The sequence below is a fragment of the Athene noctua genome, chromosome 1 (assembly GCF_965140245.1).
Source record: "Athene noctua chromosome 1, bAthNoc1.hap1.1, whole genome shotgun sequence".
NCBI lineage: Eukaryota > Metazoa > Chordata > Aves > Strigiformes > Strigidae > Athene > Athene noctua.
In genome coordinates, this window is record NC_134037.1 from 102,596,284 (window position 1) to 102,623,937 (window position 27,654).

At 37.8% G+C, this 27,654-nt stretch overlaps 1 protein-coding gene across 4 annotated transcripts in view; it reads right to left on the bottom strand.

Moving 5' to 3' along the window:
- The window catches only part of UBR2 (ubiquitin protein ligase E3 component n-recognin 2), a 59,921-nt gene extending 32,745 nt beyond the window's left edge, over positions 1-27,176 (bottom strand). For 2 of the 4 annotated variants that reach the window (XM_074897134.1, XM_074897135.1), the window contains exons 1-14: positions 27,095-27,176; positions 21,605-21,864; positions 18,519-18,597; positions 16,852-16,965; positions 13,963-14,090; positions 12,802-12,940; positions 11,096-11,158; positions 9,751-9,871; positions 7,009-7,116; positions 5,227-5,315; positions 4,296-4,394; positions 1,805-1,968; positions 1,611-1,710; positions 563-691 (exon numbers count right to left, since the gene is read on the bottom strand). In XM_074897134.1, coding sequence (XP_074753235.1) covers positions 563-691; positions 1,611-1,710; positions 1,805-1,968; positions 4,296-4,394; positions 5,227-5,315; positions 7,009-7,116; positions 9,751-9,871; positions 11,096-11,158; positions 12,802-12,940; positions 13,963-14,090; positions 16,852-16,965; positions 18,519-18,597; positions 21,605-21,864; positions 27,095-27,172 — 1,671 coding nt within the window. In that variant the 5' untranslated portion in view covers positions 27,173-27,176. Of the gene's footprint in view, positions 1-562; positions 692-1,610; positions 1,711-1,804; positions 1,969-4,295; positions 4,395-4,468; positions 4,568-5,226; positions 5,316-7,008; positions 7,117-9,750; positions 9,872-11,095; positions 11,159-12,801; positions 12,941-13,962; positions 14,091-16,851; positions 16,966-18,518; positions 18,598-21,604; positions 21,865-27,094 lie in introns of all 4 variants that reach the window. The other 2 variants (XM_074897133.1, XM_074897136.1) reach the window with 1 other exon arrangement.
- Between the last annotated feature and the right edge of the window lie 478 nt (positions 27,177-27,654).

A 27,654-nucleotide genomic window follows, 5' to 3' on the forward strand; every position in this document is an offset into this window, starting at 1 on the left:
GGTGGGTGTTGTGTTTGTAACTGGTATTATGGGAACTTTCTGAGCAATTATCATGCTAGGCTAGCAAAACCTGCACATTAACTAACAGTGACAGATTAAAGCCAGCTTGAATGTTCAAATATTCTAGGATCACTTGTTACACAACCATATTTTACCATGCTGAAGCTCTGTACTTTTCAGAAAAAAAAAAAAACCAAACTTGAAATACTTAAGGAGTAGAACCCTCATTTATAATCAGGCAACATTTGGTAGATCCAGGGCTGCCTACTCTATTCACCCTTCTCTGAAAATCATAACCTGATAGTGTTGTGATTATCACAACTTTCAGGTGTGACAGCTCTCCGCAATATTTTTTAAAAGGCTTCACCACATTCTTACGAACTGGTCAGTTCAAGGGATAAAATATGTGTTTAAATACAGAAAAGATTGGCACTTGATCAGAGAAAATTATCTTGGCCTATAGTGCAGTTATATGTTTAGCTCAATTGTTACACATGTTAATGTTTGGAGTTTTTCCCCCCTTCACATATTCACATGGCAAAACAATTCAGAAGGAACTTACATCTAATGCACACCAGTCTTGCATCATTGAAATAACAAGTGTTAATTTCATCTGCAGTGTAAATGCTGCTTCCCATTCTGGTTCCATTTCTATGTGTTGTCCTACTTGACGAGTTATCGGATCCATACCCTAGAACAAAAATAATTATGCATTTCAACAATGTAGCACTGAAATATGTTGACAACAGCTGCGTAAGTCAGAGACAGGTTACCTGTCCTTACAAATATATTGTTGCTACAGAAGGGAAAAAGCAGCTTGGGACCACCTGAAAAGGAATTATACACACCAAAATAATAACAAGAAAATAAATAAGGAATTGGAAGAGAATACTGGGACATTGGGTTTTGAATATATTTTCTAGGAATGTGCTACTAAATGCAGTTAAGTACTAAAGTCTGGGTACTACAGTACCTAATAAGTTCCTGGCGTAAGAAGAAAAAAACAGCAAGATCTGAGGATTACAATATAGTCAACAGACTAACAAAAAGTACTGAGAAAGGTATGCTACTGAAGTACTGAAAAATGGGAGTGATTCTGACTTACAACTTACTTATCACACAGTAATTTGCCCTTCTAAAAGTTCATGCTTTTAAAATACCCCTCTTAAGGTAACATAGCACATGAAAAGGCTGGGGAAAAAAAAAAAAAAACACAGTGAAGAGGTCTATTTGTATGTTAGGAACTATATATTCAATACAACTCTGCTGACACAAGTAGTAACTGAGGCTTTTGCTATGAAGGAAAGTTGATTAAGATGGACTGGATTTCAATCACACAACTGATTGTGTCTCATCCACCTCTACAACTGCAAAATATGCCCCAAATGACATTTTTCTTTTTGACACACTCTTCCTTTTTATTGTCCTCTATAACAACCTAAACTGAAAAAAGTTAGGTGAGAGGTTAGTTTTCAGGAAAACACGATGACTCTGAAAGTTATACTACACTGAAGTTATATAAATGGAGATTACATTAAATTTCTTCCATTTTTATATTATGGTAGCTAACTTCTTAATTTTGCAAAATTTTGTAATTCAGATTTACATACCTGCATACATTTGAGTAACTCTAAGAAGGCATCAAAACCCTCTAGGAACTTGTGCCTCAAGTCATCTGACCACTCAGTTGGCTTACTTATCAACACGTACCTGGGCACATTAGAAAGACGAAAGTGTTAATTTTATTTTATTTTATTTTATTCCTCCTCAATTGATCAAAGCAGCACATAGTTAATATACTTACTTGAGATCTACAATAAGGCTCTGAACACGTCTGAATTTGAAAGCCTGCAGAGCAGTGTAACGTTCAAATTGAAACCTGCCTTGAATGTCACGGTGCCTTAGGTGGTCCATAAAAGTTTTGATGATAGTGGTCATGAGATTTTCTTCTGTTATTAGCATTCGAGCCTATGCCAAAGTATATTGAAATTTGCTGTAATTAATAGAGACAGCTAACAAGAGTTTCACACTGCACCATGAAGTGTATAAAAAGACATGATTTTTTATCCAAAATAGTTACATCAATAATTAAAACAGAAGAACACACTGAAAGCCAATCTTCCAAACATTCACAGAAGAAAAAAAAGTAATCTAGCCAGAAATTATCATAAACTAGATCTCTTTCCTCAGATCCCTTCTGTACAGAAGTTTGACTATGGTTAGACTCCTGCTAACCTATATAATTATGACACAAGACACATGTTATTATGTGTCCTATAATTAACTTGTACCTTCCTTTAAGTATGTGTTGACTCCTCTCATATAATTTAAGTATGAGCCCTTTAGGGGAGTGACAACTCTTCTGTTCTCTGTTTACAAGCTGTCAAGCACTGTGGTGAACAGAGCATCTTCTGAACTGCTAAGGAACTGTATAGTGCAATTTCCACATGGAAATTATGTGAAATGACTTATAATTCCTCCAAGGGCTACAGCATATATCCATGTGTTGCAGGAAACAAATCAACAGGCATCATAAAGTCTGATGAAGAACATCTCCCACACCCAACCTAAGCTAACCCAACCCTACAAGAAAGTAGGAGGCACTAAAAAGTTACTGCCATCTCCTACTTGTGAGCACTTCCAGAACTCTGCCATTCTCTTGGTTCTCCAAGGTATACGGGTTGAGTCCTGTAACTCTGGGATCTCACAAGGATTTTATTACGTGGCTGGTAGATTCAGGAAGATTGGCGACTCTGATCTACTGCAACAACACTATGGTTGTTGACTAGAGTTTCTGGATTCTACAGTTGCTAACGATTACTCAAAAAAACAGTTTCTAAAATGCTACTGTGGGGGGTGGGGCGGGGGAATCTCACGGTTAACATTTTCCCCCCCAAAAAATCACCACCAACACAAACACCCATCCTTCTCCAAACCAAAAAACCTGCTACTTGACAGCTCTTAAATTACTAAGATCAGTTTAAAAATTGTACATTGTTCCACTTATTCATTGTTAAGAATGAATGGCTCTAAATATATAAAAATTAATTCTTAATTCACATGGTAGGAACTTATCATCATTACTGTCATGTCATCAGTCTATTCTACCCTTCTACAAAACAGTCAAAACCAATTTGCTTTACTTTTTTGCATGCTTTTGAAATAGAAAATATGTAAAAGGGACACTGTAATTATTATCCTCTAACAAAGTGTTTTAAATTCCTTTAAAAAAAAAGTATTAATACACATTTTCTGCCACCCCATCTGCCAAAGGAAGAAATAATACCATAATCATTTGAGTAATACTAGTTGGTTAAGTCTGAACATTCACAACATTCTTACTGACAGCATCAAAATTAAAAGACATAACACAATATTGCCCTGAACCATGGAAACAAAATCCCAAGGTCCTGTTGAATTCCCATGAATAACATCTACCACTAGGAAACTGAAAAACAACTTCGCTCAGTATCATAACTGCCACGCTACTATTGAATTTTAGAGCTCAATCAAGCTGATTCAATTTGGAAGGATTCAGAAGCATTCATTTTTTAAACAATTCTGGCTATGAAAATCAGACAGTTCCAGTACAGCTCCAAAGTTTAATTTGTCTAGTTCGTAATAAAAGCAAAGACAGACTTATTTGGAGACTGGAGGAAAAAAAAAAAAAAAAAAAAAAGAAGATGCTTCCCAAACAAGCATAAGCTGGTAAAAGACCAGCAGAGTTACTGAGCTGGGAGGAGTAACAGCACCTGAAGCACTATAACAAAAATTAACTGGAAACATTAAAGTAGGGATCATCTAAGCCTAGAAGTACCAAAGAAAGAAGGGAATATCATGAGACAATTCTTGCTTGCACATGGGATTGTAAAATTAACATAAAATGGATCATTTGTAAAACTACACCAGAATGATATGCACTGAAACTGTGATATGCAAACCATAAAGTTTATTTCTACAACCAGTAACTGTGGCTCAGTAGGATAAGGAATTTATATGGGGCGTGTGTGTGTCTAAATAAACATTTAAGTACCTTTCTAAAAAAAGTTAAATAAAAATGGAAAAAGAAAAACCAAAAATACCCAGCCCACTCTGGGAAGTCACACTCAAAGTTTGCAATGCTGAATGCTTTAACTTCTAAACCCACAGCAATGTATGTAAACAGTCTGACTGCTGTGCAGCAGCAGCGCACTGCATTTCCATAGTAACGTTAAAGAAATCTGCAGTCTTGATTCAAGAACCTCGAGTGGCTTTTAACAAATAAAGATTTCCTTTTTTGGTCTTTTAGTACTTACAAGAGAAGGCACTGTGAATATCTGTATCGAGAGGTCAGCAATTGAGAACTCTCTGTCGTGGTCATCTTTCATAAAATCACTCTGCAATCGCTCATAGTTCTATTAAGAAGGAGGCAAAAAAAGGCAAGGAGTGCCAACTATCAGTTTTTAAAAGAAAGACAGGCACTACTCACCAGAGTAGGTACAGTGAAGAGTTGGACAGACAGAGCAGCCACCGATACTGCCCGTTCGTGATCATCCTCCATATAATCTCTCTGCAACTGCCGGTAATTCTAAACAACAAGGGGAAATTCACCTCTAATCCATACTGACCTGATTTTTTAATTTAAATGTCTGCTCTGGGAACTTTAATGCCATGATAAAGGGAAGAGTAGTTCTTACAGATTATTATATAGGTATTTTGTACAGAGAACATGACAACTTAATCTGCTCACATGCGAGATCTACTCACTCATTTTCACAAAGGCTAATATTTTATTTTATACTCAAAAAAGTTATTTGTCAGCACAGGGACCAGTATTTTGCAGTGCTGATTTAGACCTTTGAAATACTAGTTACTGCAGAAATTATTAATCAGCATAACTGAATTTCAGCACTATTTCTGAGTAGTACTGTAACAGCTTACACCTCAACAATGAGAAGCGATTAGCTCTAAAGTGATAGCCTACATAGTTGATGGTGAAGACAAAAACATCTGAACTGCTTTAGTTCTGGGGAGCCTGGAAAGCCCATTTTCTTCCCAGGAGATGAGATGCCGTTACAACTAATATTTTGAAGACAGAAATAAGGTAGTCAGCATTTCATTTCAACTTTTCACTTTCAAAAAAAAAAAAATTCTGGGTAACAGTTTATTGGAAGCACTGTATGCTAACTAAACTCTCTTTGCTAGACAATTTAAGCATTTAATGGCTCTTTGTAAAAAAATACTTACTCTTGCAAAGCGGATAGCAAAAAGTTTCTTGTATTTCAAATCCATTAGGAGACTGCTCATGAATAATTGGTGATACACATTTCTAGCTCCTGTTAAGAAAAATCAATGAAGTATCACATGTCACTTTTCTATCAACATATTATGGAAACATACAGAAAAGCAAACTTTTACAGAATGAGGTAAGTGTGCATTTCAGAGCAGAAGCTGCTTTGATTAAGTTTGTCAGGTGGTAGCAAAGGACAAAGAAGAATACTTAAAATTCTTCAAGTGGCAAAACTTCTTACTCCTGTATAAGATAACAGTGAGCTGCTGAATGGGAACATAAACCTTCAAATGTAAGGCAAGTCAGGCAAACAAGAATGGAACTCTATTCCTCTTCAGGATAAACAGAGGATCTGGATGGCCCAGGGAAAAAGAACACACTATTATAAGAAGTCCTGGGAACTGCAACAAATTTTTCTAGTTGTGAACAACACTTCAGCTTAGATCTCTCTGAATTTCTAGTCTGTCTGAGCAGCATCCCAAAAAATATCAATGTAAACAAGGACTGTATGTAGCTTGGAAACACATGCACATATCTACCATTCCTTTCTGTAGGCCACTTTTAAGTCAGAAGCCATTGCACTATTTTCTTAATGCAGAGTAACTACAGAATACATGAAAAAGTAGAGAAATATTGATGTTGAGACAGAAATGCAAAAGATACTCCTTGCTTACCTGAAAGATATTATCCTAACAAAACCTATAATAAAAACGGTCCGCAAAAGCACTACCTTTCAGATCATGACTTTTGCGGTTAAAATAAAATTTAAAAAAATATCTGAGTGCCAGGAATTCATTCACACAAGATAAAGGTATTAGATAAACAAAATCTAGAAGAATCATTTTCTCCATACCACGTCTACTTTCCACCCTACTTCTTATTTCTTTTATTAATGCTCCAAGTGTTACCGTAAAAGCCGTTTCGGCTTACACATGCAGTTCCCGAGACAAACCACAAAAAGATGTCACCACTCTCTAGGATTTCTAGATGTTACCAATCTCTAGGATTTCTGTACCTCCAAACTGAAGAACGACAAAAGTTATTAGGGGGAGGGTAGCAATCTTCAAAGTCCTATATTCATGTTTAAATAAGGACATATATATTGCATCATTCTCTGCCTTCTCTTAATGCTTCTCACACCTGGCCGTACATGACCTTTCAGGATATCAAATCAGACACAAATCCATGAAGGAAAAGAAATTAACTATCTCCACTTCCTCAGAATTACAATTTTCTAGTCAATCCCATGATATCAATCAGGCTTTTAGAATTTGAAGGGCTCTAAAATAACAGAACAGTAGTTGGCACTGAATGTTCTCAGAACACTTAAGAATACCTCATGAACACAAACACAAGTCAAAGCAGAAAACTTCTGCCCTATTCCTCAAAAAAAGTCATTGTGGTAGACATGATAGATTCTGTAAAGCAAACAAATCTCAAACCACTAAAGAAACTGAGTAAACATTAACTATCACTGTCATCTGCATATTCAAATCAGCTTTAGTTTCAGATTACATTGAAAAGTTAGATCTAAAAATCAGTCTCATCTCCAGATGGTCTCCTTATGTTGTCTTCAGTACATTTCAAGTGCATCATGAAGGGGCAGATTAAAACATGTCAGGCAATTGTATCTATAATACACCACAGTAAAAGTGATCAAACATTAGCAGATATGGTAAAGGGAAAAACTTTTATGCATAGCATTCTTTAGTATTTTCAAGAAGTTTGAGGAAACTCACCTTTCCACAGTTTAGAATCATACAGCATCAGCTTATCCACAAGAGAAGAATTTTCACCATCTGGCCCCTCCTGTAAACCAACCTGACACAATATTCGACGAAGGCCATCTTAATGAAGATAAATGATATGAGTTAGTTATAGTTTAAACACAAACTTGTACATTATTTTGACATACTGGAATTTTCATAAGACACAGTAGAAGCCATAGGGCCTCTATTCCTTGACAACTGAATACAACTGCCCATCTTTTGCCAATAGAAACACAAACATTTTATACCTTGCAAGTTTCACACTAACCTTATGGAATGTTAGGAACCTTGTGAAAATTTCCAAATAACTATTTATTTCAAAGTTACCAAATAAAAAATATGCTTTCTTAACATGCTGCTGGCTTACTAATATAAGCAGTAATTACAAAGCAGGCTAATTTTCTATGTTATATTTCTCTTGTTTAGAGTCCTTTCAAGGAAAATAGAATTCATATATGAAACAAACCATATACTCATATAGGAGTTTTTTGTTTACATTTACTAGTTGCTATTATTTTAAACCTTCTCTACATATTTTTTCTAATGGAAAGCAGTAATAATTGTTACTATATGAACATATAAGTTATTTTATGCTTGCAGACAAGCCTGCATCTGCAACACAAACACAGACATGCTCATATTAACAATGCTCAACCTAGCCCTGCACTGCAGGTGATGCGTACCCACTAACACAACTATATGACTTACACACAGTAGTCCTTATTTCTGCACCTCACTTAGCCAGCTCAGCTTCTTAGGTAGAGCTGGCAATGGCTTAGTGCCATGTACCATACCATGTGCTGCACAGTGCAGTTCTATAGTCTGTGAATTCCTACAGCAGCAGTTTGGTTTTGGTTTTTTTTTTTTAATTTGCCTTGCAGAATTCAATTACAACTGCTGTTATGAAAGGTGGTAAATTAATGGGAACCACTGTGCTGTTCAACAAACAGCAAACAGATGCTTACTCATGAAGAACTGGCATTTGCTAGAAAGGATGGGGTAGTCAAGCTTGTGGCAAAGTTCCATAGTAATGCTTTTCCCTTTAATCACAATGACAAGAGTGTGACACCCACTTCACAGCAATCATTCAACACAACGTTGTGGCACAGCAGAAGACCCCTCCACCTGCTGGTCATCCTTTGGTCAGAGACATTTAAGTGTAACCACCTAAGCAGTGCAATTCTATTACCCTGTGTTACAGATGAACTGTAACAGGCTGTTCAGGTGAGTTTGTTAAAAAGCTAAGGGAAACTAACTTTTTCCAAAGTGTGTTTTACAAAACCGGACTCTAGAGTACACTGCAAGACTGCATCCCAAGGTGTGGAAGGCATTTCAAGTAGCTGAGCACATAGGTCACAGACAAAACGTATGCATAACGCTTACCATCAAACATTATTTTTGCCCTTCTGAATCATAAAGGACACTGCATTTACTGAAGCAAACTCTGCAGAATTTCAGAAACACCACACACAAGCCACAAATTCAGTGCTTTCATCTGTAATTTGATACTGCATTAACATGTTCAAGTTACTTTTTTGCAACTGTTATTTATGCCTTGAAAACCAGTGACTCTGGCACCTGGCACAAATGACATGGCACAGAACTTGGTTTAAAGAAAATGAGAAAGACAATGCCTGCCTACATGTTACACTGAAGGGAAAATTTATCTCCAAAATCAACTACCTTCATGTCTCTCCCTTCTATTAATACCCATTATTTGCCAGCAGCATTGGCAAATAGTTGCACAAACTGCTACTAAAACTTCTCAAAAGTTCAATTTACATATCTTTAAAAATTAACTTATACAAACATAAACTAATCTTTAAAAAAATACAACATGATAGAGATATCCTATGGCTGAAATCTTGGCTAGTTTTTCAACTATCAGTCTAATAAAACACACAATCTCTGAAAAAATCTTGCACCTACATAGAACATATATGCAATAATACAGCTGAGTGTGCTTTGCTAATAATTCTTGCTAACATTTACAGATGCGTAGATCAAAGTGCATTGCGGCTGTATCTACATTTCTATATACCAACAGTTCAACGGTTTCTTTTTATTTCCCCTCATACTCCACACCTTCACAACCTTATGATTCATCAGGACAAAGGAAGAACCACATCAAAACAAACACAGAGCCTTCCCATAAAAATGATACTGTGCATATTGACTCCTTTGAAGAAACCTCTTTCTAAACATCTGATTAATACTTCCTTGGCTTCTATACTAACCTAAAAACCTCCACACATCCTTGCATTTTTTTTGTTGCTCTACTTAACAAAATATCTGAAGTAATCACTTTCATCATCATTCATCCAGTTACTTCTGAATAATTTTGTTTTATCTAATCAGACAGGTTATTTTCAGCTTACTGCATGCATTTAAAAAGAACTAGGGACTGAAAAATAGCTTGTTGACATACAGCATCTGACAGCGATTCTCAGCTTCTGTTCAACAGCAGCTACACAGAAAACGGTATCCGAAAAGACTAAGTAAGATTGGTAGCACTTTCATATGGAAGTTAAAACTCAGAAGAGCACTCCAATAAGAGAAAACAGAATGAAGTCTGACAAGTTATTAATAGCTTTGCCTTATATATTACATATCTGAAATAAGGAGAAAAAATTGCTTCAGGAATTCAACTTGCCTCACAAATATTCCGTATTTTTACTCAATATTATCTCAAAAAAGTTCAAGTTTGCCCACCTGAATATCCAATAACACTGCCAAGCCAAGTTAGAAGCTTCAGACCAAAGCTCTGATGGGCAACAATAGATGAATGCATAACTTGTACTTTCAATGGCTTTGTCTGACGACTGGTATTTCTCTTAAAAAGAAAAGGGAAAAGGAGATAATGCATATTTAAGTGAGAACTAGCACATATTTCTGCACAGAAACACAACATTCCTATGATTAACTGAAATAATTTATATTATCATTACATATTCTAATTACTAACACCTACACAGGGAAGAAACAAAACCAATGAAGTCTGAATTTTGTTTACCCTACTAATATTTGAAGGACCTTATTATGCAATATCAACACATTTAGGCCATTTGCCACTCTTGGCCTCTTATCAATGTACACGCTGATTTGCTGCATTTTACTGATAAGCAGTCCCATGCACAACCTAAGACAGCCATGCACGTTTGTTCCTCACAACATAACATGCAGGTGAAATAGCAGCCCACCAAGGAAAGAAACTGATTGTTCACAGACTATTTTCAAAAACACAAATTAAATACCCACAGAGTTAAAACATGACAGAAAGTACTTCCCCTCATCAATGTTAGAAACCTTAAGTTAGACATTACGCATAAAAGCCATTTGTTCTTTGACTGCATAGGTGGCAAGCTAAAAATCTTGCACAATTTTACCTTTAAAGACATGTTCATGTTTTCAAAATACCTTAAATAGTTTCAGGCCACTAACTGTTCCTGTGGTATTTGTTTTTCAATTGTATCAGTATTATTCATTAACTCTTTATTTCATGTGATTAAGTACCGCATTGCAGCAATTAAAGAAAAAATAAATAGAAAATATTATTCCCACGTTCTTACATGGAAGAACCTTGTAATATACAGATATTACGAATATACATACACATACGCACACACACAAAATGAAAGTGTATTTGTAGTTTCACACTTGGATTCAATCAGTAACAATTTCCACAGCTGTGGCTGTGAAAGACACAACTCCATACTACAAGAAAAAATGAAATAGTTTAACTTCACTGATCTGGACTGACACACAATTCTAAAAGACTACATTTGAAGTTCCTAATTAGACTCTTTTTTTATGAAGGGATATGTTGTCTAGGACCCTCTTTTTAGGAAATTATTTTGGGTGCAGGGTGGACCATAGTAGAAAAAACAAAAACTGTGCATAAACCTGTATTTTGATATCTCTACTACGAGTATTGTAAATAACACCTCCAACATTTTATATTATCAAAATATAGAGTCGTTACAGTAATAATATCACAAAATTGTGTAACAAAGCCTCTTTTTACTTAAGATAAAGCAAATAAGTAGATATTACTTACCACTATTACTGATTTTGCTTGATCGCAGTACTGAAAGTCTCCATATCGAACAGACCTACGTCCCTTTAAATTTGTAAAGAAGTAACATTACCACTAGCTTCTAAACAAGAAGTTCAAATGCTGCATTTTACAGTAGTATAAAAGATACAGTAAGTTTCAGATACATATTAACCACTCTTTCATGCTGTTTTCATTTTTTGAAGTACTGCATATAGTTACGTATTTGGATTTCCAAAATGCTCCCTTTTTAAAAGAAAATATCATATATGTAGTTACCTGTTAAAATAAATCATCTGTGTACAATATTAACATATAATCATCACACTTTTTATTCAGAATACCGAGAACTTCTCTTTAGTACTAATGCATCAATCATTAATTTTGGTAGAATTTCAAGATACTTCAGGCATTTAAAGGCCTTTTATAAAATAAATATTAAAGCTAATTGGTTTTCTAAACACACAATTAAAGCACTTGGTTTATTTAAAAACTAGAAGGTTTCCAGTCTTTCTATTCTGTCAATATATGCATTAAAATAGATAATTTAACTTACAGTGTATTATAGACAGAATAGCTTACTGAGATTTTAGATTTAGTCTGATGCCTAATCATTGTTTCAGGCACAACCTTCAGATTTCTTTTACATACACACATGCACATGTATACATGCATTCATGTATGTATTTAAAAGTAGGACAGGGATCAACAGTAGGGAAAAATCTCCAAAGTGTGTCCTACAATACACAGCACATGCTCAAATCAGCACATTTCAGGGATCAGACAGGAATCTTTTGGCTACCAATATCACAAAAATAGAGTAGGGATAATACAAAACCAAAATACAGTTCAGTGGTAAGTAATATAAAGTGGTTATATTTCCTTTTCCACTGTCCTTCATGAAGTACTTTAACAACCCAAAATGACACGCTCATTGTCATTTTGAAAGAGACCTTCTCCCCACACCACTCTCCAAAAAAAGGAATGAGCGAACAAAACAATATAAAAGGACACTCATTTTCACAGCAACTGCTTACAGGCTCATGGCACAAATAACAAGAAAGTGCCGCTTCCTTAAAAAAATGCACACTTTTTAAGAAAAAGCCAGAATAAAACCACAGATGACAACACTTCTCAGACTGACATATTAGTTAAAATTACGTTCAGCATGTAGTGATTCTGAAGTCACTGCTCTTTCTAAACGCTCTATGAAATGCTTTATTGCTTCCTGCCGTTATCATCTGACAATTACAAAAAAGAAAATTAAATTAAGAAAAAACACAAATAGTTCCTTGAGCACTGGAACAAAAGTGGTCAATTATGGATTTTATCCCTCACAGTTAACTGGTATTACTCTGAGAAGCACTTCCCATGCTTGGAGCACATACAGGGGCTTTTTCAAATGTCAATGCTCTGGTGTACAGTAAGGGATGAGCTAAAGGTGCTGCCTGTCCTTGACAGGGGAGTGAGAGACACCCTGCTATCTACACACACAAGACTTACTGGAATACAGTTATACTGAACCATATATTCAATATTAGGTCTGGTTTGGACTGGCCAACGAGTTAAGACATTTCAGGGTGACCTGACACACAGCATTCAAGCACATTAACCACACTCTTTGGGAAAACAAACTAAAGTAAATGTAGTCATAGAAAATAAACATTAGGGTAAATATAATTAAAAGCTCTAGCAATTAATTTACTTACATCTCTATCTACTGTTGTTGCAAAACCAATAGCTTCCTTCTGTGTGCAGTTGACAGCCTTCTGAAGAGTATAAATAACCTGTTCATAGGTATGGACTTCATCATTAAACAGCATGCAGTAGTAAGTGTCACTCTTCTCACTTCAAAGCAAAGATTGAATTTATGTAATTCAAAATAATTTCATTTTAAAAAATCAACTTCTAATTTAACAAGGTTTTCCACCAAGCAGACAACCCAAGCCTGGGCTTCCTTTGCTCTATGTGAACATATCTCAACGATTTATTTGGAAAGGACTGACCACCCGTAACTTCTACAGGAATGTGCAGCTTTCCTGCAGAACTAAGTCCAAAATAAGACAAATTTTAAGACAATAAGTAAGTCTGAGTATTGTTTTCGAATATTTGTTGATTATGAATTGATAAGTTTCCTACTAAGGAAAACACATTTCCTCCCAGTGCAGCTGTGCTCAATACATTCCCATAGCTTCTTAGAGGTTTCACCCATCTTGGCATTATTTTGCCACACCTGTTTCCCTGATATTGCATATAGGTCTATTAGACAACAAAAACTTGGCAGTCCCTTAAAAAGCCCAAACTCCACAACATTCAAAATCACAACTTATTAAGCTTACACAGAGTCAGTGCAATCTTTTGATTCCCATCATTTATTTACACAGCATTTTTACTCACACCACGCAAAGTAAAAGATGATACTAACAAAATGTCACAAATGAATCCATGATAACTACGATGCTACAATACACTTAAACATTCTGTAATGCTTCAAAATTTGTAGTAAGTGGCAAAAGTATTTTGTACTTTTGGTGATCCATCAGAACTTCAGCAACTTTGGTGATAAGAAATTAACCTGCCACTTTTTTTAGGGTATGATGTTTCACTAATACTTCCTTTTCAATATTAAGAAAATGAAGGTATCACCAACACATAGTTTATCATTGCTATGGAGAGAAATGGACTGTATAATCACAAAAGTAAAAAATATGAGGAAAAACAAATCTATGAAGATTATTTTAGCCCACTGTCCACAAAATGTTGGTGACAATTGTAGGAAAGGCAGAAAAGATATTTAAAACCAGAATTTGCATTTTCTGTTGTAAATATCTGCAAGCCTTGAAAAGGCAGGAGAAAAGCACCATACTTACATCATTTCTAGGCCAGGCAATTCATTTTCCTTTTCCCACGTTAATATATCTACTGCATATTTAAATGTGATGGCAAAAATATTATAAGCTCTTACTACCATATCTTCTGGTAAGTGCACAAGAGGATCCTGAAAAATAAATATAAATAGCAATCGAGAAATTAAATTACATTCAAAGCAGAAATTGACAAATTTGCACCTCTTTGTCAAAGATGATGTAAGCATCTTTAATGATGTCTTTCTCTAAATGTCTTTACATATGAAAGGAATCCAGTCATTAATCATCCTGTTGTCTTTTTCCAGTTCTTCACTGACAATCACCAAGCAGTGATCTAACATTCAATACCCGTTAACTTGCCTCTGATCATCCACTTGAATTTTCACACTTCTCCATTTTCACTTTCATTGTTCCCACTTCTGCACACCTTCTGAGATAGTTGTTCTTCAGAACTTTTAACCTCAGCTGTATTAAAAACTGCTTTTCCTGCGATGCCTTCAAAAACGTAATTTGAAATCACTGTATCTTTTGTTCCACTTACCAATATTAGTAAACTGCAGATTACAAACAACGACACATCCCTTGCCTTGGTTTATATGTAGCATGCATTTAGAGGCAGAAGTCTTATTCATCCAAGTTTATACAATATCCAGCACACTGGAATAAAGACTTATGATGCACATCTCTTATATGCTGCGTTATATAAATAATTAAATGCTTAAGTGTAACTAAGTATTTCATAATGATCTGCCCACATCTCAGACTTGTTCAGACAGTTGTTCCCCTTTTGTATGTGGGCCATGCAACCACTTGTGCCCATTCTGCACTCTCCAGGGTGCCCTCCATTTGAAATCTGCAGTATCTTGTTTTCCCCTCTCTGCCAGAACAGAATGGCTGCTGCTGCAGGTTGGGGAACTGTAATGATTAGGGGGAGAAAGAGGAATGCTGCCTCAGTCTGCAAAGCCAAAGAGACTACTTTTTGGAGCAGCAAATGTGAACCATTGCTAACTATGAATAAGGTAGTACAGGTACCACTGCCATTTCCTTCCAATAATCCTTTTCAAGGGATTTGTGTGTGAATAGAAAACATTAAAAACCTCTTCTCTGAAAAGATTTTTCCACTATTTCAAATTTTTGATGTTCAGAACAACTAGTCCCTCTTCTACAAAGCTGGAAAAGGAACACTGCATGCCCTGCAGGTCACCTGAACATATACTATACGTTGTGTCACTGACTCAACTGATCATTTGATATTTTGAAGTATGTGTAATTGTCAGCCAATTAAAATATTTAACAGCAGCCCAATTTCTAGTTTAGGATTACCTAATACCAAATTCCGTGTTTTACTACAGTTTATGTTGTAGAAAAATGGCCACAACAGTCCTTTAAGAAATTAAGTCTGCATTATCTCCAGAAGGTCCTTTACAGTCAGCAATTCACCTGTACAAGTAAAGTTTACCCACCCCCCTCTCCAAGATTCTTTGGGAATATTTGGAAGCTTTACAGGAATGCTAATAACTGCCATTTCTCTTTTTTTGGTTCATTTAAAACTTATCTAGAGTATGGAGAACTATCAATCGCCAAAAGCAAAGGCAAACCTTAAACAGCAGCACTGTCGCCATTCCCAGCACTTTCAACAAAGACATGTACCTGGCCAAGGCAGAAAACAGGCTCCAACAATGCCCAACAAATTATCCTTCATCTACCTCAAACACAACCTTGCTTAACTTAAGAGATCACAATCCTCATCACTCACAGTGAAGAAACACAAAGCCTGCCCAGTACCCTAATTTTTCTGTCAGTCACACTCACTGTTTTGAGTATCTTTGGACAGAAGCAGCAGTCCACCCAAGACTTCAGAAAAAGTTTTCTACGGCTGCCAACTTATGTAAACTGGCATGTAGTGCTGAGTCCATGCAGCAGTGCTATCACTGCAAATACAGTTACAGTTGCTTGACTTAAACCATCAGACCAGCAAAATTTCTACAAAAATTTGCCTTACATTTTCACTTCAAAAAAACTTCACAGAAATTATATTACATAAGAACAGACAAGAGTGGCTAGACCAGAAGCCCAACTAGCCACTTTGATTCCTGAGATGTAATAACAGATACTAAGGGAAGAGTATAAGAAAAGGGCAGAATACTCCTCTAGTCTCCAGTAACTTAAGACACTATTACTTCCCACACCAAAGATGGTATCTACAATTTTAAATGGCCGTTGATCAGTTTTTCCCTCCACAAACATGTTACATGTCCTTTTGAACATATATAAATTTTTAACAACAATGGTGTTTTGTAACAGTAAGTCTAACAGCTTGAATTCATACTGCAAGAAGTAGCACATCTTTTTGTATTTAATATGTCCAAGTTGTTATGCTATGAGAAATGGTTAAGATATGTTCCCTATTTACCTTCTCCATACCAAACAAGCTTTTATAGACCTCTCTCTTATATCTCCATTATGGCTTTCCTGTAACAGCAAGTTATTTTGATTTTAAAAACCTGTGCACTTTACTTTGCTAAGAATCAGAACATATGTTGCACAGACAGCTTGAGCTTCTTATGCACATGATTACATACAGATTTTTTTTTCACATGGCAGACTCCACCTTTCAGAATAAGACAGAAAATCAAAGAAACAGAACTAAAGCTGCAGAGGTGATCAAGAACATGATGTCTCCAAGTAGAAAATGTCATTCTAAATAACTCAAGTTAGACAAGACATCAATTTTGTCTAACACACTGTGGTTCAAATATTACTATTAAGTTCCCTCCCATCTCTCACACATGGTATACAAGACTAAAAATAATCTCATGTGAATGATTTATATATATACGCACATATATATACAGTTAATGTTTTGAAACATGATGCCTCAATTGTTATTACCTCTTCTTCTGCAGTCTCTGAAGTGTTAAGTTCATGCTTTTGACAGTAAGGACCTTCCTTCCAAGCTTCTGTATCACCACAGTCACAGAAACCCCCTCCACCTGATGTTGTCATCTAAAGTTATTTAAAAGCAAAACAGTTCATGTGAATATGCATATACATACATGTATATTAAAAAAGAGTAGTCTTAGCTAAGCTACAAAAGCACGATCACAACACCTGATAGCTTTAGCCAGTACCCTGTTAAAATAGCAAAGTGAAACCACGTCTGCTTCTATGACAGCTGAAAGCTTCGCTACTTCATCAGTCTGCCTATGCCAAAAGGAAAAAAAACCAAAAAACAAAACAAAAACAAACACCACAAAGCTTCCAACACCGCTATTCGGCTCCACCTAAAGGTAGTGGGTTTCTCCTGGTTTTCAATTTTTCTTAATCTATTACTTGCAACACCCATGCATACTATCTCAGATTCTCACACTTTTAATCTAAAAAAAGGTAAATTATTTTGTCAAGCACTAGTACACAGTGAGTAAAAGATGTGCTGTTTACAGTAAAAGTTTACAGACAAAACTTAAATTGGTCACATAAGTCTTAGTAAGCACAGAAAAAAGTATCTGAAAACTGTAACGATGTATTTACAATGTTTTAATAAAATTTATTTTAAACCTAAGACCACCTCAAATTCATAAGTGTAATAATACTCTCTTAGAACCACAACTATTAACTGATTCATAGTAGAATTCTTTCACCTATTTTGGGCATACAGTTATATTCTGTACACACAGGTACACCCTACAGTATCAACAAAATTAGATGGACATTTGAAATAACACTTCTGGATGTCACCTAGACTTGTCAATTCACTAAGCTTGCAAACTGAAAACCTACGTACAGTTAAGTATGCTGATATTGGCAAATTGGGTTGAGTTTCTTGGGGAAAATTGCTGCATTTGTTTGGGTTTTTTTCCTAAATCCCAGTGCTGAGCGTAACCGTGTAGTGATCAAATTTACATTAACAGCAGCATTGTCAAAATCAGATTTACAGAAAGGTTGCACCAGTAGTTTTCACTTAGCTTCTTGTTTATAAACACATACCAAGGCCTTCTTGGTTTTGTTTGTAGGATGCTTTTTTAAAAAAAAAAAAAAAAACTAATCTGCACTATTAATAGTACTATATTAGTAAAAAAACCCAGTATCTACACTTTTAATTTTCTATTTTAACTTTTGTTTAAAAACAAACAAAAGCCCTGCTTTTGTACAGAATTTGATAACAATTCAGATGTTTCAAGGAAATAAGTGTTAAATAAAAGTGGTTTCATAAAGGTTTTTCAATAACTTTCAAAAATAGCCAAACATCAACAACAAAGCAAGTCAAAAACCAACTCTAATGCTGTAAAATTCACTAAAGGCACATGTTAAAAATAACATACATTTGTAAGCATAATGTTTGTGCATAAAATTGCTTGATATTTTAAAGTGCAGATTTTCAGAATTTACACTCAGATGAAAACACTCAAGTTCTTGTAAGATTGTTGTAGACATAACTCCAAACTGTGTGCATCCAACTTTCCAAAGTTATGTATACATTCTTGAACTTTAAACATGGACTTTCATACACATACAAAATTATTAATGACTACATCATATATTTCAGTAGTATTACTAACCCTGTATCGGTGCTCTCTATGAATACTTCCAAGAAAGCACTCCATGCACAACACACAAGTTGGGTCAACTGCACAGTCTCTGAAAACAGCAATAACAACAAAAAAAAGTAGCATTAAACAAATGTTTTTGCCTTTAGTTACACATCTTACAACAGGTAATTTTCAAATATCACCAATATGAACCTCCTGACTAATGTATATCTTACTCTGAAAGAGGCAAGGGATGGCTTCCAAAGGAGGGGAAACAAATGAAGGAGGAAAAAAACCCTGTTCTCTTAACAGGAGAGACTTTAAAACATTGTCTGGGTAGCATGTATATTTGGGCAATATAGCTATTGCCTTCAAGAGGTGAGACAAGTTTATAAGCAAGTAAACAGATGAATTACAGAACACAGTACAGACAGGTAAACAGTATAAAACCAAGCAAGTTCTCTCAAATATAGAGTACAAGCATTAAAAATGTAATCAGAGAAGGCATTTTTTGACTGAACACTGAAAAGAAAGATAACACACAACATATTAGATCAAACCTCTGCTTCAAAGTTCAGCCCTACAAGCTATTCAAAAGGTTTGAGAACACAGTTTCCTCAGCCAGGAGATCAGAAACCATAATAAGGTCCTGTCTACAAGCACTGTTTTATTAGATAGAAGCAATATTTCCAGCAAAAGGGGCTAAACAAATGAATGAGACAATTATGCATTATATTTAACTGTCTGCCTGAGAAACAGTGCAAATACACGAGCCTATGTAATGCAACTAACTTCAAGGCACCTCAATATTAAGGGAGTCACGTTTTGCAATGTAAAAACTACCAAGAGAATTAATGTCTTATGATTGTTATTACTAAAACAAGAATTCAGAGAAACAACTTTGTTCAAAAGAAAACACCAGAGATCCTATGAAAAGTTATTATCAAGAGTTGTCTTAATTGCATTTCACCAAATAAATTAAACCAGGTAATCACTGAAAGATAATCAAGCAACCATGACTTACTATGCATAAAGTACCATTTTCACATTTGTTTTTTCCAGAGGAGCCACAAAAGGTGAAAATGTCAAAGCAAAATTATATGAAGCTCTTCTGTATTAGAATAATTTATGTTCATGGATTTTTTTTAATTTAAAAAAAACAAAAACATTTATTACAACAATATGCCTACAAGATTGGGCAGATCAGTTCTACAATATCGGGCATTGCAGAACCCTGAACTTATGGCGATATACTTACTAATACAGTACCATCTGCCAAGTACTTTCTCGAACAAATAAGAGTGCTTATACCTAAAGCAGAGGCAGACCTGTAAGCTTCACAACTGGACAGAAAAGCCACTGCTTTTAATGTATTTCATGGACTCAGAAAACAATTCTTTTCTGTATCCCACAAAAGTTTAATTTAAACTCTTGTTATTCTACATTACCAGCTATTAGTCAAAGAAAATTATTAACATACAACAGGAAACATGAAAAGTTTTACGTCTACGTTCAGTAGTTAATCAAAAAAAGACTCCATCTTGATAGCAGCAACAGCAAAAATATTCTGTATTCACTGCTGACCCTGACTTAGAAAATTTGACAAGATGGCCTAACAAGACATCATTTCTAGCCTGAACAACATTATATTACTGTATTTAAATCATTTATCTACTGAAACAAAGACCCCGAGTATGAACAGCACATTCACACATTCTCTAAATTCTACACCAACGGGTTGCATTATTCTATGTTTTCATCATACCTGACAGTATTCTCAAGGATATACTTTACATATTGAATTCTCAGTCTTAAAAAAACAAGTGTTTAGAAGAAATTAACAGAACTCCCACAGTTTTCATTAGTCCATATGAAGAGTATTTGATCATTAACATATTACTTCTAGGCTGCAATGCAATTTGACTTTAATTACAACACTAGTTCTAAGGTTTGGATTTTTAGTTCCTTGGGACCAGATTTCATTAAAAGGGACTGAAGAAACTGTGGAAACTCTTTTTATAGCCTCTGATAGTCTACAGCCTCCCTACCCAGATGTCTCACGTTCTTACCAAGTGTGAAGGAAAAGACTAAGAACAGTGAAGAGGAAATGGAGCTTTCTTAGTGGTTGAAAGTATCTGAAGTACCCACCAGTTCATTCTCATACATCTCAAGATAAGAGGTCTCAAAACATTTCCAAAACTACCTATTCTGATTGTTGAAATAGAAGAGGCTGCTTGCTGAGTTAAGCATCTCAAGTCCACCCCGAATCAGAACTTCAGTGAATAAGGCCAATAAGCTTATCATGTTTCTAGAAAAGGAGAGCACTAAAGAGTAAAATTCTCCTACAGTCATTCTCTCCTCATAAATGAAGGGGATGGAAACTCAGAAAAATAAACACTCAAAATAAAATAGATATTCCCTCCCACTGTCACCCCACCAAGCATTCAAGTCTCCAAGAGAGTGGCAGAAACCATACAAAACAAGAGGAATCTGTGACAGAGAGGGTTCTAACTAAACTTAAAACTACAGACAGTTCAGGAAAGAGAAGATAAAATAATGAATATACAGCTAGTAATACACTGACTTAAAACTGAAGATTTTTAAAATTTGTAATTGGTTTGTAACTTTCTGTCCTCTTTCAAGTAAAATGGTATTTTCAGAGAGAGCCAGCAATAGAGGTAGGGAAGGACCAAGTAGCTGGTACACCTCTTTTTTCGTATCCAGTAGATTGGGTTAACAGATCACGGAAAGAGGTCTAGAAATACAGGATCAACACCATGAGCTGATATTAAAAACCTGAATTACACACATATACACCTCCCCGCTTACTTCTGATTAATGCCCTTAAATCACACTGACAGTTCACCCCAACCACTTTCTTAATCTTGCATTTCTTTAGTACAGAACACACTCTACATTATATGAATTAATATATTTCCATTTAAAAATATGTAGTGTGTTAATTTTCTCCGGGCCCCACCTGTCACAAAACACCACAAGATTACTTTAAAAATACATTTAGGGTAATAAATTTTCATTAGGACAGTATATTCTTATCAAAAAATGTTCCATGACTTCACAAATTATAAATACTTCACAATGCTAAATTGAACTACCTGCAAGAGTATGTAGGCTCTCCCACTTTAAAAACGCGGCCACAGAGATGAGAAGGTTTGTTCGCTTGCTCAAGTTTTGGAAAGCCAAATGCAGGATCTTCGCCACAAAGATACCATTCCATTGGTCCCAGCAAAACGTGTTGTGCCAGCATGTCTTCTCTTTGTGGGGCAGGGTTAGGACCCCTGCAGTAAATTTTTGGTACATAATAGGCCAGATGCTGGTACACTTCTTTCTGAAGGTCATTTGCTTGCAGCCATTTCTTTTAAATTAAAAGGAAGGAGAACACAAATTGTTCATTAATAAAAAAAACCACCAAACATAATTCTACTCACCAAGTTGACTTTTTTATTTCTAACTCAAAATCTAAAATGGCATTGCCAAACTAGAAAGCTCTGTTTCCTTCTAAGTGTTAAATCGAGATGATCAACAGACGATGGACATTAGGAAAGGAATAATTTTGACACACAAAATTATTTTCAAAACCACATAATTTAAGAGAAGAATTCTTCAAAATTTTCCTCCAGAATGCAGGACCACTAAAACACCCTAACATTAGCAGTAATTTTTAGCATGAGGCCTAGACTATGCTGGTTGCATTTTTTGGAGTGCAGACTGATTCTGCCAGCTGGGGACACAGAGGAGCAGCGGAAGCCTGGAGTTGGCAAGGAACAGGCAGAGACAGAAAGTACAAGGAGAATGGCAAAAACTGCATTAGGTAACAGTCCCTCCTCCTTAATTAATTTCAACAAATTACCTATGAAAATGAAGGGGGTTTGGTCTCTCCTACCACCAAAACAACTTATCGGAATTGCTATTTCAAGTGTGATGTTAGATCTATTAATTATTTTGAGTCTGCATGGCAAGACTTTGGTAGCAGGGGGGCTACAGGGGTGGCTTCTGTGAGAAGCTACCAGAAGCTCCCCTCATGTCCAAAAGAGCCAATGTCAGCTAGCTCCAAGATGGACCTGACACAAGTGCAGCCAGAGAGAGTAAGGATATGTGAGAGAAACAACTTTGTAGACCCCAAGGTCAGTGAAGGAGGAGGGGGAGGAGGCGCTCCAGGCAGATTCCCCTGCAGCCTGTGATGCAGCCCATGGTGGGGCAGGCTGTGCCCCTGCAGCCCATGGGGGTTAACGGGGGAGCAGATCTCTACCCACAGCCCAGGGAGGACCTCAAGACAGAGCAGATGGATGTGCCCGAAGGAGGCTGTGACCCGCTGGGAAGCCCACACTGGAACAGGCTCCTGGCAGGAGCTGTGGTCCCATGGAGCAGATTTGCTGGCAGGACTTGTGAACCTGTGGGGGACCAACGCTGGAGCAGTCTGTTCATGAAGGACTGCGCCCCGTGGGAAGGACCCATGATGGAGCAGCTCATGAAGAACTGTAGCCTGTGGGAAGGACTCATGTTGAAGTTCGTGGAGGACTGTCTCCCATGGGAGGGATGCCGCACTGGAGCAGGCAAAGAGTGTGAGAGAGTCCTCTCCCTGAGAAGGAAGGAGCAGCAGAGATAACAGGTGATGAACTAACCACAACTCCCACTCCTCATCCCCCTGTGCTCCTTGGGTGGAGGTAGAAAAATTGGGAGTGAAGTTGAAACTGGGAAGAAGGGAAGGATGCAGGGAGTTAAGATTTGGTTTTATTTCTCATTATCCTACTGTGATTTGATTGGTAATAAATTAAACTGATTTCCCAAAGTTGAGTCTGCTTTGGCCAAGACAGTACTCGCTGACTGATCTCTCCTTGTTCTCATCTCAACCCATGAACCTTTTTATGTATTTTTTCTCTCCCTTGTCCAGCTGAGGAGGGGGAGTGATAGAACAGCTTTGGAGGGCACCTGGCATCCAGCCAGGGTCAACCCACCACAATTCTTAATCAACTGTAAAAGACAATATTGACAGAGTTTTTAAAAGCCATCAAACTACTGCACCTGCTGTAAGCCACTGAAAAACTCACAGCTCTTTCTAGGCTTTTTTTCCCCTTGTATACACACACAGAGTAAAAAAAAAGCCTCTAGGATATTTGCTTTATTTCTGCCTTGTGGATTACAATTGTATAAAGGTTTAAACTGTAAATTAAGGCTGCAAGTTTTTTACAATAAGCAAATCGGAGCGAGCACATGCCTCAAGTGTGCACTGATTAAATCCTGTGTTACATAAGCAGCCTTAGCATGCCATTTCTCATTGTAAATATGACAACCAGATACCCCCTGGCAACTTCAGAAAAATAATTCAGAATCAACCTAAAACATGAAAACCAGAAATTAATTATACCAAAATAAATGGGTTTGGTAATCAAATATTACAGCTTGATTTACTCTGAATAATTTATTACTTACTCTAAAGACCTTGTTTGAGACAACACAGTTGTAGCAAGTTCTTCAGGATACAGACCTAATACAGTCAGATGAGCATTTGTGCCACTTAAGAATGGCTGCATTTTTCTCTTTTTTAAAAAATATAATGTACTGTTTTCATTTACTATATTATGTTTTCTAAATGAGAACTTCATATTAAAAAAACCTTACTTGTCAGTACAGCTCTTAGTAGAATAATATGCTTTCCTCACTTTCCTGAAGTTTCACTTCTTAAAATCATAGTCAATCTACTAAATCTTTCTGTATTGACCTAACTCTGATGGTCAAAGCACAGATTTTTTTTCCAAGAAAGACCATGGGAAAAGGTTGCCAAAAAGCCATAGCCTACAATCTAGAAGTTTAGAGATAATCTCACCATTCCCACCAGGATTCAGAGAATACCGCACAAAAATGAAAAAAGTAAAGTTTTCATTACTAAGAATTTGATCTGGTTTTTTTTCCTAGTTAATTAACCTTTTCCTCTCCTATCATCATTTGTGCCAAGTATCTACTACTACCAGAAACTGACCCAATCACAGTGAAAGTGACTTAGTCTCTTCCATGACTCCCACTTGTAATTCTTATTTTCTAGCATATGTATTAGTTATTATGCCTGTATTTTTCTCAGCAAAATACCTTTAATTTCAGCCTTTTAGTTCAGCAGTACATTACTAATTTCTATCTAGAAAACAGACAGTGAATATTAGCTACGCTACAAGCTCAGACAAATACCTAGCCAGAGAAAATTCTTGTTCCTCGGGTAAACAGCTTTCCCATCCCAAAATCTCTGGGAGTAGTTGCCTGAGAGTTGGGTGTGGCAACACTGAGCGTCATCACACCTAAGTCTCTTTGTGGAGCAAGTTCTATACACGTAACTGTGCATACAGTTTTGCAAATCAGATCCCGGCTAAGAGTATCAGAAGGAAGTACAAGCTACTAGGACAAGGAAACAGATATCACCCCAAGAGGTACCAGGAAGGCAACTCAAAATACTGTTGTGAACGTAAAATTGTTACTAGGAATATATACAAATGCATAAATAAGTTGCACTGTTTTTCTAAATCGCCACCTGGGAAGTGCTGAGCTCCAGCAAAACTACTCAAAACTTCGGAATTTGTTATTTAACAAAAATATTTTGTATTTAGGCAAATTTTCAATTAGTGGTTATCTTCTAACCTGAAGCCTCATGTAAGAAAAGCTAACGTTCTACTCTCCCAAGAGAAGTCTTTATTAAAAAGGGAAGTGTATTCCTCTTCACTTCCTCCCCCACAAACTTTCTCTCCTGCATCAAATTTTGACTGCCCTGGAAAAAGAAACCCACACACCCAAAAAGCATTGATCAAATAACATCTGATGTAAGTAAATACCTAATGGTCCATCAGGGTTTCTATTAAATCCACATCCAAGTTAGACATACCATGAGAACAAAATATACAATACAAATAAGCCATAAAACAACTCCGTTAACTGTTTCAAAAGCTAAAAGGTATAAATTATATTTTTCTTAGCTATAATGAGAAATATTTGCAATGTAAGCTCATGTTCTGTTACAGATAATTTTTTCTTTTTATCGGTTCTTTGGAAGTTTACTGTTAAGATGTTGCAATGAGAAAGTGAAGCTTAAAGTGCTACAACTATTGCTTTGGGCTGGCATTTGTTTTGCCAATACTGGGCTATCAGCAAAGGCGGGAGAAAACCAACACTAAAACCCAAGTATACTGTTTACATATACAAACAGGCAGTGCCAGCAGCATTTAGTTGCTAACACATTATAGCTTTGAGAGTGATAGATCTCAAATTGTGTGCTGGTGATGGCAGAGAATAAAAATGAGAAAAAACTGACTAAATTTAAACTGGCACTTGTACCTATAGCGAATTCCCAAATGTGTTCTACTTCATGCACATCTGCTTTGGGTTTACCTATGGTGTGACCCGAAAAAACTGTCTGCTACTCACACGGACAAGGTAGTTTTGGCTCAGTTTGGGCTACTTTATGAAGCATTTGATGGAATTATTGGGTCTGCTGCTGAGGGAAGGGAAGACTAATCCTGGAGCTAAACTAGCTAGGATACAGCTAACTATGCACATTTGTCCATCTAATCATACCTTTGTCTGCACTGTAGATATACCAGCATAATCTGAGGATAATCTGAATCATAACACAGTCTTTGATTTTCTTTTGGAAAGCAGCCAATGTTGTTCTCATTGAAAAGCACACAGACAGCTCTTCAAGGTCTTATCCTGCATGAGCAGTCCCAAAATTTTAACATACACATCCAGCTCTTCAAATGTACACCTACGCCAGAAACAAAAGTTTCCCTAAAAACTTTACCTTGAAGACTTCTCTTCCCTTTCAACTAAGCAGGGAAAACATATAAACGAAAGTAGATTATTTCAAATATTACGCGATTTTACTAATATTTTCCCTACAAGCATCCATTTCTAATCGTCCTAAGCTTAACTAGTGCAAGCTTTTTGCCAGAACTGCATCTTAAATACTGGGAAGGAAGAATCCTGCCACGAGACTTCAACACTACAAAGCGTATTCGGGGTCAGACATCCACCTAAATTAATGGGGGGAGGGGGATCCTCCTCAGGCCGAGGCACGATTGTCGGCAGAGAGATGTGAAAAGGCAGCAAACTGGGTCGGAGAACTAAACTTCTCGGCCGCTTGGAAGCAGGAGGTGAAGGAGCGAGATGTGGAAAAGCGGCCCCGCTCCCACGGCCGTCGAGCGCGCCCGCCGAGCCCCCCGAGCGGCGGGGGAATCGCGGCCAGGGCTGACGGCGTCGAGGCGGCTTGCTGGGAGCCACCTGCGCCAGCCAGAACAACAGGAAAAGCGGGCTGCTCGCTGCCTCCCGTCTCGGCTACTGCAGCAGCGAGGCTGGCGACAACGGCAGGCTGAGGCCAGACGGAGGCGGCGCCGCCGCCAGCCAGGGCTGCCCTCAGCACCAGCAGCAGCCCCGGCAGCGACACCCCCGACGCACGGCCCGCTCGCCCCCCACCCCCGGGCACGGCCTCGCCCCGACCCTCACGGCCCCACCGCCGGCGGGGCAGGCCGGCGCCGGCCTCGCCAGTCCGCCGCTCCTTCCCCGCTCCAAGCGCTTCTCGCCCTTCCGCCCCGGGCCCGCCGCCTCACCACGGCGATCTCCTCGGCAGAGCACTCCAGCAGGCTCTTGTCAATGGCCTGCACCTCCACCTCCAAGTCCGCCGCCATCTTCTTTCCCCCCGCCCCCCTCCCCCGGCCCGCACCGCCGCCGCCGAGGCAGGGACACCCGGAACCGGGCCCGGCCGGCCGCTCTGCCCGGGGAACCCGCTTCCGCCCCGCCCCCGCCCGGCACGTCCCCGGCCTGGCGCCCTCGCGCGGGGCATGCTGGGAGCTGCAGTCTTTCCCCGCCGCCTCCCCCCGTTCCCGTCTCCCAGGAGACGGCGCCCATTGCCCGGGGCCGTGCAGCGGGACCCTGCGGGGGCCCAGCCCAGCGCCGGGGAGGCCGGCGGCTCGGCACCCCGCGCCACGGGCCGCCTTGACCCGGTCCTTCGCCCTTCTCATCTCCTCTGACGAGGAGCGGTGCCCGGGAAGCGGGGGCGGCTTCGGTCGCGCTGGCAAAGCCGGGTGGCTCCCACGGCTGAAGCCCGCTCAGCCTCACGGGCCTGGCCGGTCAGAGCTGCCCGTGGGCCGAGGGGTCAGCGAGGGAAACC